Source organism: Macaca mulatta, chromosome 11, assembly GCF_049350105.2.
Source record: "Macaca mulatta isolate MMU2019108-1 chromosome 11, T2T-MMU8v2.0, whole genome shotgun sequence".
Classification (NCBI taxonomy): Eukaryota; Metazoa; Chordata; class Mammalia; order Primates; family Cercopithecidae; genus Macaca; species Macaca mulatta.
Genome location: NC_133416.1, coordinates 129,844,940 through 129,857,081, shown reverse-complemented (window position 1 = coordinate 129,857,081; position 12,142 = coordinate 129,844,940). Strand labels below are relative to the sequence as shown.

At 43.0% G+C, this 12,142-nt stretch overlaps 1 protein-coding gene across 7 annotated transcripts in view; it reads left to right on the top strand.

The window, feature by feature from the left end:
• ZCCHC8 (zinc finger CCHC-type containing 8) overlaps positions 1-12,142 on the top strand; it is a 33,161-nt gene that overhangs the window by 16,899 nt on the left and 4,120 nt on the right. For 3 of the 7 annotated variants that reach the window (XM_015151769.3, XM_077955611.1, XM_077955612.1), the window contains 8 exons: positions 3,138-3,241; positions 3,357-3,422; positions 4,002-4,062; positions 4,513-4,655; positions 5,246-5,388; positions 6,904-7,025; positions 9,221-9,307; positions 9,883-10,000. In XM_015151769.3, coding sequence (XP_015007255.3) covers positions 3,138-3,241; positions 3,357-3,422; positions 4,002-4,062; positions 4,513-4,655; positions 5,246-5,388; positions 6,904-7,025; positions 9,221-9,307; positions 9,883-10,000 — 844 coding nt within the window. The remainder of the gene's footprint in view (positions 1-3,137; positions 3,242-3,356; positions 3,423-4,001; positions 4,063-4,512; positions 4,656-5,245; positions 5,389-6,903; positions 7,026-9,220; positions 9,308-9,882; positions 10,001-12,142) is intronic. The other 4 variants (XM_077955615.1, XM_028830045.2, XM_077955614.1 and 1 more) reach the window with 2 other exon arrangements.

Here is a 12,142-nt window from a genome sequence, read left to right as displayed (position 1 = left end):
CAGGCCCTTGGCCTGGCACAGTGGCTCACATCTGTAATCCCAGCACTTTGGGAGGCCAAGGGAGGCGGATCACCTGAGGTCAGGAGTTCGAGACCAGCCTGGCCAACATGGCAAAACCTCATCTTTTCTAAAAATACATAAATTAGCTGGGTATGGTGACTGAAGCCTATAATCCCAGCTACTCAGGGGACTGAGGCCGGAAAATCGCTTGAACCCGGGAGACGGAGGTTGCAGTGAGCCGAGATCATGCCACTGCACTCCAGCCTGGGCAACAAAGTGAGACTCTCTCAAAAAAAAAAAAAACAAAAAACCAGGCCCTTAGAGTCTGGAGCACATGGTCTGAATCTGTAGGTTGTCCAATAGGCTGTAATGAGGACTTTAGATTTTACTGTAAGATGAGAAGCGATGGAGGGTTTTAAGTAGAAATGTGACATGATATGAATGGACTTTTTTTTTTTTTTTAATTTTGAGACAGAGTCTCTCTCTGTCGCCCAGGCTGGAGTGCCGTGGCACAATCTCTGCTCACTGCAACCTCCGCCTCGCGGATTCAAGCGATTCTCCTGCCTCAGCCTCCTGAGTAGCTGGGATTACAGGCTCGCACCACCACACCTGGCTGATTTTTGTATTTTTAATAGAGACGGGGTTTCACCATGTTGGTCAGGCTGGTCTCAAGCTCCTGACTTCGTGATCCAGCCGCCTCGGCCTCCCATAGTGCTGGGATTACAGGCGTGAGCCACCGCGCCCGGCCATGAATTGAGTTTTTAAAAGAGCTGGGTTCTGTGTGGAAAATAGTCTGTAGCTGGTTACCTGTGGAAGCTGAAAACCAGTTAGGAAGTTATTGTATTCAACTCAGGTGAGAGAAATTGGTACTGAGACTGGGGTGAGAATGGTGCTACTGAGAAGTGGTTAGAACATGGATGTACTGGGGAAGTAGAGCTGATCAAATGTGTTGATGAATTGGATGCAGAATATGAGAGCAAGAGAGTCATCATAGTGACTCAGGTTTTTGTCCTGAGAACCTGGAAGAATGTCATCGTATTTTCTCTGATGGGGAAGACTAGAGGAGGAACAGTTTTGGAGGGGGCTAGGAATCCAGTGCAGTTTTAAGCAGGTGAGTTTGAGATGCCACTCACACACCCCTTGAGAGCTGTCAAGTTGACACTTCCATATATAAAATCGATGGTTAGGATGGATCAGAACTTGAGCTTAAAGGAGAACATATATTCAGGGCAACTTGAATCTATGCTCCCAGTGAAAAAAATAATAATTAAAAAATAATATCTTAGGCCAGGCACAGTGGCTTCTGCCTGTAATCCCAGCACTTTGGGAGGCCAAGGCGGGTGGATTACGAAGTCAGGAGTTTGAGACCAGCCTGACCAACATGAAGAAACCCCATCTCTACTAAAAATACAAAATTAGCCGGGTCTGATGGTGCATGCCTGTAATCCCAGCTACTTGGGAGGCTGAGGCAGGATAATCGCTTGAACCGAGGAGGTTCAGCCAGAGCTTGCGGTGAGCTGAGATTGCGCCGTGGCACTCCAGCCTGGGCAACAAGAGCGAAATTCTGTCTCAAAAAATAATAATAATAATAACTTGACTTTTAGAGGTAGTAAGCATATATATTATACTTCATACCATGGGTTATGATGAACCACCTGGGTAGTGAAAGTGGAGAGGAGGACTGAGACCTAGGGCACTCTAATACATGGGAGATAGAGGGATGAGAAGAGTCTAGCACAGAAGACTGAGGCTCAGTCAGCAAGGAAAGAAGAGAACGGAGAAGCATGTCCTAGAAGACAAGGGAGGAAGATGTTTTTAGGAGGAAGGAAAAATCGTGTCAATTGTTGCAGATAGGTTAAGAAAGATGAAGAGTGAGAACTAGCTATTGAATTTGGCTGCATGGAGGTCATTGGGAAGCTCCAATGTTAGGAACTCAGCCCAGTGATAGGTATAGAAGCATTACTGGAAATGTTCAAGAGAGAGGGCAGTGTCATTAAAAAAATGGAGGCCAGGCACAGTGGCTCAGCACCTGTAATCCCAGCACTTTGGGAGGCTGAGGCAGAAGGATTGCTAGAGGCCAGGAGTTTAAGACCAGCCTAGGCAACATAGCAAGACCCCATCTCTAAAACAAAAAGAAAATTAGCTGTGTGTAGTGGCACAACTACTCGGGAGACTGAGGCAGGAGGATCATTTTAGCCCAGGACTTTGAGGTTACAATGAGCCAAGATCATGCCACTGCATTCCAGCCTGGACAACACAGCAAGACCCTGCCTCAAAAAAAAAAAAAAAAATTATAAAGTATATGTGAGGCCAGGTGCAGTGGCTCACGGCTATAATCCTAACACTTTGGGAGGCTGAGTCAGGTGGATCACTTAAGCTCAGGAGTTCGAGAGCAGCCTGGGCAACATGGCAAGACTCTGCCTCTACTAAAAATACAAAAAAATAGCTGGGCAAAAAAATAGCTGACTGTGCTTGTGGTCCCAGCTTCTCGGGAGGCTGAGGTGGGAGGATCGTTTGAGCCTGGCAGGCAGAAGTTGCAGTAAGCCAAGATTGCACCACTGTACTCCAGCCTGGGTGACAGAGACCCTATCTCAAAACAAACAAAAAAGTGTATGTGTGTGTGTTCAGTGTATGTGTAAAGAAAGAGGCAGACAAAAATGTTAAACTACTAACAATTGTTCAGTCTAGGTGAAGGATACATTGGGTGTTCATTGTACCACTTTTCCCACTTGTCTGTATGGAATTTTCAAAAAGAATTGGAGGGACAAGAAAAGAGTGAATGGGAAGAAAGGAAATGGAAACAATAACTAAAGGGTCTGCATGTCTTGCAAAGAGAAGCAATGAAATGGGGCACTGGAGGGAAACGTGAGAGTCAAGGTTTTCATTTTTTGTTTGAATTCTGGAGATAGATAGTCATGATCCAATACAGAGGAAAAACAGTGATCTAGGAGAGAGAGGGAACTGACGATGTAGTTTCTACTTACACATCAAAGTCTGGCTCCTTAATAACTAGGAAGTTACTATTTCTAATAATTCCATCCAAAATAAATTGTTAAAACAGTTAATCATAGTCTTACATTATTTAATGTCTTTTTTTCCTGCTTAAATAGCAATATTTTTTGACTTGTTTTCTGCAGGTTGTAGGAAGTGTCCTGTATTTTACTAATTTTTGCCTTGATAAATTGGGGCAACCGCTTCTAAATGAAAACCCTCAGCTTTCCGAAGGATGGGAAATACCCAAGTATCCTACATAGTGAATGAAGATCTTTTATGCATCTTACCACTAAGTTCACCTTTAAAACAATTTCCAAATTTTGCAGACCATGATAACTATTCCTTAATAAAATTCACTAAAGGTACCATCAAGTCTTCAGCCACATTGTTTCTCTAGAAGGGCAAGAAATACAAGTAAAGGCAAAAAGGTTTGTGTGGGGAGTTGTTTTGTTTTACTTACTTTTTTAACGGAAATCATAAACTTTTGGCTTGAAAAGTTAATGTTCTTTACTGCTGGTTTACTCTAAGGTTAATTACAGATTGAGCTAGAATTTTATTCCATACACATATATTAAACGTTTAAATGGATCATCTGCTTCTTGGAATTCATTGGTTCTCACCTAATGTGCCTGGGCGGGTGGAAAAGTGTAATTGTTGCTGTCAATTTGATTGCAGTCTTATAGCCATCTGCCTTCTTTCCATGTTACCTAATAGAAATATGATCATCTGTTCACCTCGATTCTTCTGTTGTTAACCACTGAAAAAACTCAAAAGAGGTAACAGATCAGTCAGGAACAGAAGGGTTCTTGGTTAAAAGACTCTGCATAGTACTATTTAAATCACTAAATACAAGAGATTAAAGTGTACTTCTTGTTGCAGATATTAGTGATCTGTGATGAACTTGCTTTCTTATCTCTCTGATACACTTTGCTGTCATATAGAATTTTATTGATTTGCTTTTCTATTTTTATTTACATTATAAAAATCTTTGTCTTTTGACCAAATAGGCCAAAGCCTCACTGTTTCAATTGTGGTTCTGAAGAACACCAAATGAAAGATTGCCCAATGGTAAATTTTTCTCATGTTAAGAAAAGTCTTTGAACAAGAGCTTTCTAATGTTTTCAACACATTTATGGTATTGTGTGACATGAAGGAACTTTCTTTGTTACTTTCCTGTAGTCCTTTAATTTGAAATCTTTTCAAATTTGTGTTTATATTTTAAGACATTAAATTTTTTTAGTAAATAATTTAAAATAGTACTCTCTGTATTTGATATGAATAAACAGAGTTAAATTGTAGAGTTTATCCTAAAAACTTTATTTAATTTATAATACTGAGGTAATAAATAGACTGCTCCTTTCCTTACTTATTTTTCTAAAATATTCACTCTCTTTTACGCTTGTTCGTTATACATTAAAACTAAAATAATCTGTTTACTTGATCTAAAAAAAAGTATTTAATTTCTGAAATATTTCTGAGTTGCATGAAACCATTCTTTTCAAATGTGTCATGATGTAGCCTCGGAATGCTGCTCGAATAAGTGAAAAGAGAAAAGAGTATATGGATGCCTGTGGGGAAGCAAACAATCAGAATTTCCAGCAGCGATACCACGCAGAAGAAGTAGAAGAAAGATTTGGAAGATTCAAGCCAGGAGTTATTAGGTATTAATGGCATTTTACCATAGAAGGTCATTTTTATTTCCCTAGCATTTCGAATGTTCTCTGTCTCTTCGGGCTAATTATCAGGATATAAGTGTACTCTGCCAAAGCCCTAGGTAATATACATTAATTCATTTAGAAACAGTTCTTGAAATTTTAATTATATTTGTTAGCCATCATGGTATGTAATATAAGCAAGAAATGTTTTAAAATACCAGAATATTGGCCAGGCGCAGTGGCTCAAGCCTGTAATCCCAGCACTTTGGGAGGCCGAGATGGGCAGATCACGAGGTCAGAAGATCGAGACCATCCTGGCTAACACAGTGAAACCCCGTCTCTACTAAAAAATACAAAAAACTCACCGGGCAAGGTGGCGGGCTCCTGTAGTGCCAACTACTTGGGAGGCTGAGGCAGGAGAATGGCGTAAACCCGGGAGGCGGAGCTTGCAGTGAGCTGAGATCCAGCCACTGCACTCCAGCCTGGGCGACAGAGCGAGACTCCGTCTCAAAAAAAAAAACAAAACAGAATATTATGTATGTGTTTTCATGCAAACAAGAATTCATTATTTTTCTTCCTCCTTTATTTTTACTTAGTGAGGAACTTCAAGATGCACTAGGTGTGACAGACAAGAGTCTTCCACCTTTTATCTATCGGATGCGCCAGCTAGGGTACCCACCAGGGTGGCTCAAAGAGGCTGAATTGGAGAATTCGGGGCTTGCACTGTATGATGGAAAAGGTATAGTATCTTAAGTTAGAGAAGTCACCTTAAGTGTTTCCTTTTTTTTTTTTTTTTGTTAAAGAATCAACAAAATGTGATAGGAACGGCTGACTTCTTTAATGTGTGCTAACTAAAAAAATATCATGATGATGTTTCCTTGGTAAATTTTACAAGGAAGGAACTAAAATTTCAGTGAGTTCATAGATTATCTGATGGTTTTCTGGGCTTGCTCAGGTACTGTCTAGGCCAGAGTATCACTCTCCAGCCAGTCCTCATAAGCTCTTACCTTTCTCAGTAATAACAGACATAGATCCTCAATGCCAGGAGACCTGTAAAATGTGAAATACAGAAAACCTCTAATAGTCTAGAACTTCTCTCCTAGATACCTACTCTAGAAAGATACACATATGCAAAATAAACTGTATGTATACAAGAATCTTTTTGTATCATTGAATATGATAGTGAAAAATCTAAGACAACATTAAGGCCCTAAAGAAAAATGGTTAAGGCCGGGCGCGGTGGCTCAAGCCTGTAATCCCAGCACTTTGGGAGGCCGAGGCGGGCGGATCACAAGGTCAGGAGATCGAGACCACAGTGAAACCCCGTCTCTACTAAAAATACAAAAAATTAGCCAGGCGCGGTGGCGGGCGCCTGTAGTCCCAGCTACTCAGGAGGCTGAGGCAGGAGAATGGCGGGAACCCGGGAGGCGGAGCTTGCAGTGAGCCGAGATCGCGCCACTGCACTCCAGCCTGGGCAACAGCGTGAGACTCCGTCTCAAAAAAAAAAAAAAAAAAAAAAGAAAAATGGTTAAATAAATTGGTAGTTCTGAGCTGTGGACTCTCTGCAACATATGAAGAGTGGGAATAAATCTGTATGAGCTGACATGGCAAAATCTTTGTGCAATATTGAGTTTTTAAAAAGCAGGTTTCGGCTGGGCACAGTGACTCATGGCCGTAGTCCCAGGATTTTAGAAGGCCGAGGTGGATGGATCACTTGAGGTCAGGAGTTCAAGACCAGCCTAGCCAAGATGGTGAAACCCGGTCTCTAATAAAAATACAAAAATTAGCCAAGCGTGGTGGCAGGCGCCTGTAATCCCAGCTACTTGGGAAGCTGAGGCAGTAGGTAGATCGCCTGAGCTCAGGAGTTTGAGACCAGCCTGGGCAACATGGTGAAACCCTGTCTGTACTAAAAATACACAGCCTACCCTGGTGTGGTTGTGCGTGCGTGTAGAACCAGCTATTCAGGAGGCTGAGGTGGGAGGATCACTTGAGCCTGAGAGGCAGAAGCTATAGTGAGCCAACATAGTGCCACTACACTCCAGTCTGGGTGACAAAGCAAGACCCTTTCTCAAAAAAAAAAAAAAAAAAAAAAAATTCTGTCCTAATGGTTAGAAAAATTATAATTAAAATTGAAAGCCATTTCAAAACTAATTCTGTTGCCATGAGTATAAGCACTTTCCAGGTGTACTTTTGGTCTGGGGAGGGATATATATTGACATTTAGCAATATTAACACTTTTTATGGTCTGTAATAGATAGCACTGATGGGGAAACAGAAATTGGAGAAATACAGCAGAATAAAAGTGTCACTTATGATCTCTCAAAATTGGTCAACTATCCTGGTTTTAATATATCTACTCCCAGAGGAATTCCAGATGTAAGTATATTTATTTTTTTTTAATTATCATGTGATGTGATATTACTATGTTAAAGATTGGTCAGAATATTAACTTGTTGGCTAGGCATGGTGGCTCACACCTGTAATCCCAACACTTTGCAAGTCCGAGGCAAGATGATTGCTTGAGCTCCAGAGTTCGAGACCAGCCTGGGCAACATAGCAAGACTTTGTCCCTACAAAAAATTTTAAAACTAGCCAAGGGTGGCGGCACATGCGTGTAGTCCTGGCTATTAGAGAGGCTGGGGTGGGAGGATTGCAGAGGTTACAGTGAGGTGAGATCACACGAGACCCTGACTCAAAAAATAATTACTTAATTCATATATACATACAAACTTATATAGTAGTTACTATTTAAAGGGATAAATGTGTTACTTGTTTACTTTTTTTTTTTTTTGAGATTGCGTCTCGCTTATTGCCCAGGCTGGGGGGCAGTGGCGCGATCTCAGCTCACTGCAACCTCCGTCTCCCGGGTTCACGCCATTCTCCTGCCTCAGCCTCCCGAGTAGCTGGGATTACAGGCGCCCGCCACCACGTCCGGCTAATTTTTTGTATTTTTAGTAGAGATGGGGTTTCACCATGTTAACCAGGATGGTCTCGATCTCTTGACCTCATGATCCACCCACCTCGGCCTCCCAAAGTGCTGGGATTACAGGCGTGAGCTACTGCACCCGGCCACTTGTTTACATTTTTAATTTCCTATATAGAATCTTGCTAGAATCTTAATTGAAGTCTTATATTCATCAACAGCAGTTTTCTCTGATTTTGTGCCCTCAGAAAGGGAGCCAAAATAGATTGGTTAGAGTCTCTAAATCTAAAACTACTCTAACATTTTAAAAGTTTTTAACAATATGGATTGTTCTGAGACAGTATTATATATTTTACAGAATTAACCTAGGAAATAAGTTTCTATCTGTAATAAATCTAAATATACTATAACTCTCCTGTTTATTCTTGCCTTTTTTCCCCTCAAAGTAAAATTTCTCATTTTGTATATGAATGGTTTTTCCACACTTAACTCTTTTCCAGCTTCCATCTTAGGTCTCAAGATTCAACAATGAACTATTGTACTGTTTTATTTAAAAAGTGTATTATTGGCCGGGCGCAGTGGCCCATGCCTGTAATCCCAGCACTTCGGGAGGCCAAGGCAGGTGGATCACTTGAGCTCAGGAGTTTGAGACCAGCCTGGCCAATATGGCAAAATCCCATCTCTACTAAAAATATGAAAATTAGCCGGGCGTGGTGGCAGGCGCCTGTAATCCCAGCTACTCAGGAGGCTGAGGCAGAAGAATCGCTTGAACCCAGGAGGTGGAGGTTGCAGTGAGCTGAGATCACGCCATTGCACTTTAGTCTGGGTGATGAAAGCGAAACTCCATCTCAAAAAAACATAAAAATAAAAAGTGTGTTCTTAGGAACTGGACAGTAGGGAAACAGCCAAAGACTTGAAGTTAAGAGTGTAGTGAGCAGATAGAAAGTTGTCAATCACACAAGACTGTGTAATTCATTACGGGCAGAAGTGCATGATACAAACCATCAGTGCTTCTGGAAGCCAGTGCAGCTTCCAGTCTACTTCACAGTCCCCTGGGAATACTCGTTAGAAATGTACATTCTTGAGTCCCATCTTTAGACTTAACTGATTCAAACCCTGGAACCTCTATGTTTCACAAGAGTTCCATGGGATTCTTACTGAGAACCACTGTTGAATGTGCGATTGGAGAGGAGAGAGAAGTAAGCGGTATGGAATCTTTAAAGATGAGTGCTGTATTTGGAAAGAGAAAGAGCAGAAGATGGAAAACTCATGAGTAAGTGTGTTAGGAGAAGTGGGCTATGAACGGCCCTGTTAGCAGTGCCAGTGCTTGATGGGAGAGAGACTGGAGCCTGGGAGGCCCCATAGCAGTCACTCCTGCCTACATCTTCTGCTTGCGGTATGTAGAACCTTTTTTGGCCAAGTGATTGTGTCAGGTAGTCTTTAAGTATTCATAGTCTTGATTATGTTGCAGGCAGGTTTAGTTTTCCTTCAACACATCATTATTTTCCTTAATTCCCAATAAAGGAAAAGTAACATAAGAAGGAAAAACGTAATTTGAGATCTCTGCTGTACTTCCTTTGAGCAAAATCTCAAAACATGACATTTTCCAAATACATGATTTTTTTTTTTCTTCTCTTTTCATTATTAGGAATGGAGGATCTTTGGTTCCATACCAATGCAGGCATGTCAGCAGAAGGATGTGTTTGCCAATTACCTTACTTCTAACTTCCAAACGGTAAATAGATTTTAAGGGTGTACTCTATAAAATGTTGTGTCTGTGAGATTTTGTAAATTATTAGCATATTACAGCCTTTTCTTGCTTTGTTATCTTGACAAACCAAAAGGAAAACAGTGGCGAAATTCACCAGTTACCTAGACTTATCTCCAGATCGCTTTTCTACATCATTTTTTTTTTTTTTTTTTTTTTTTTTTTTTTTTTTGAGACGGAGTCTCGCTCTGTCGCCCAGGCTGGAGTGCAGTGGCCGGGTCTCAGCTCACTGCAAGCTCCGCCTCCCGGGTTCACGCCATTCTCCTGCCTCAGCCTCCGGAGTAGCTGGGACTACAGGCGCCCGCCACCTCGCCCGGCTAGTTTTTTTTTGTATTTTTAGTAGAGACGGGGTTTCACCATGTTGGCCAGGATGGTCTCGATCTCCTGACCTTGTGATCCGCCCGTCTCGGCCTCCCAAAGTGCTGGGATTACAGGCTTGAGCCACCGCGCCCGGCCTTTTCTACATCATTTTAAGTGAAGGGATGGAGTTTAATTCATTGTCTACCCCACCTAACTTGTGTTTGGTTTGGTTGCTCCTTTAGCCAGGTGTGAAGTCTGGCAGCAAGAGGTCTTCATCTCACTCTAGCCCAGGGAGTCCAAAGAAGCAGAAGAAGGAAAGCAACTCAGCAGGATCCCCGGCCGACATGGAGCTCGATTCGGGTAGGTTTCATCTTACGGCTCTGATTTCTCTTTTTTTCTCTTTTCTTTTTTTTTTTTTTGTTTTTTTTGTTTTTTTGAGACAGAGTCTCGCTCTTTCACGAAGGCTGGAGTGCAGTGGCGCGATCTTGGCTCACTGCAACCTCCGCCTCCCATGTTCATGCCATTCTCCTGCCTCAGCCTCCCTAGTAGCTGGGACTACAGGTGCCCGCCACCACGCCAGGCTAATTTTTAGTAGAGACGGGGTTTCACATGTTAGCTAGGATGGTCTTGATCTCTTGATCTCCTGACCTCGTGATCCACCCGCCTTGGCCTCCCAAAGTGCTGGGATTACAGGTGTGAGCCACCGCGCCCGGCCTGTAGCTTTGATTTCATCAAGAAGCTATGACTCATTTGTATGCTCCTGAATTCCGTAAGAAAGGGGAAGCTCCTTTGTGAGCACTGTCTAAAGAGTAAATCTTTATTTTATTCTTGGAGATCAGAGCATCACTGCTGTCCATGATAAAAGCTGAATTGGAGGCCGGGCGCGGTGGCTCAAGCCTGTAATCCCAGCACTTTGGGAGGCCGAGGCGGGCGGATCACAAGGTCAGGAGATCGAGACCACTGTGAAACCCCGTCTCTACTAAAAATACAAAAAATTAGCCGGGCGCGGTGGCGGGCGCCTGTAGTCCCAGCTACTCAGGAGGCTGAGGCAGGAGAATGGCGGTAACCCGGGAGGCGGAGCTTGCAGTGAGCCGAGATCGCGCCACTGCACTCCAGCCTGGGCAACAGCGTGAGACTCCGTCTCAAAAAAAAAAAAAAAAAAAAAAAGCTGAATTGGAAGCCAGAGCTTGGTGTGAGAGCTAGATGGGCCAGCTGGCTGCATTCCTGAATTAGGGGAGTTCCTTTTTTTTTTTTTTTTTTTTTTTTTTTTTTCCTTTTTGTATAGAATGGGGTCTCACTGTATTGTCCAGGCAGGTCTCAAACTCCCATGCTCAAGCAGTGGTCCTGCCTTTGCTTCCCTATGTGCTGGGATTATAGGTGTGAGCCACAGTGCCTGGGCCCATTCCTGGATTAGCAGACCCACCCAGTCTCAACAGTGCTGCATCCAGACTGGCCCCTTTGATCCGGCCAGTGTTCTGAGACAGGCAGTGGAAAGTGTGTACCCTTCTGGCAGCTTGCTCCCAAGAGGAAGAAAAGCAAAGCTGGGCCAAGCTTTCCCAGTTACTCTTTCCAATAGTATTAATCCAGTAGATCACTCCTCCACCCAAGAAAGACAGGCCATCAGGAAAATGTGCCTTCCCAGAACATAAAGCAGGACAAAGGGCTTGCTCTCTGAGACCTCCCTAGCTTTTTTTTTTTTTTTTTTTGAGGCAGTCTTGCCTGGTTACCCTGGCTGGAGTTCAGTGGCACAATCTCGGCCAACTGCAAGCTATGCCTCCGGGTTCAAGTGATTCTCCTGTCTCAGCCTCCCAAGTAGCTAGACATACAGACATGCACCACCACACCCGGCTAATTTTTATATTTTTAGTAGAAATAGGGTTTTGCTGGCTGGGCGCAGTGGCTCACTGAGGTTGCAGTGAGCCAAGATCGCACCACTGCACTCCAGCCTGGGGAAGAGAGCAAGACTCCATTTAAAAAAAAAAGATGTGATGTGAACATGTAAGTTGTCCCAAATTTGATTGTGAAGCCCTGTCTTCCTTCCTTTAAAAAAAAAAAAAAAGATCATGAATTAAATTCCCTTAAAGTTCAAAGGGATTAAATCCTCACATCAAATTATTTTGCACAAAGTGACTTCAAAGTTCAGAATCAAAGCGCTCAAATTATTTCCCCTAAGTTTTTTTTGTTTGTTTGTTTCGGTTTTTTTTTTTCGAGACAGAGTTTTGCTGTCGCCCAGGCTGGAGTACAGTGGCGCGATCTTGGCTCACTGCAACCTCTGCCTCCTGGGTTCAAGCGATTCTCCTGCCTCAGCCTCCCAAGTACCTGGGATTACAGGTGCCCACCACCACGCCTGGCTAATTTTATATTTTTAGTAGAGATGGGGTTTCTCCATGTTGGCCAGGCGCCTCAGGTGAACCGCCCGCCTCCACCTCCTAAAGTGCTGGGATTATAGGTGTGAGCCACAGCACTGGCCCATGGTTGTCATTTTTTGAAGTTTGGGGATTT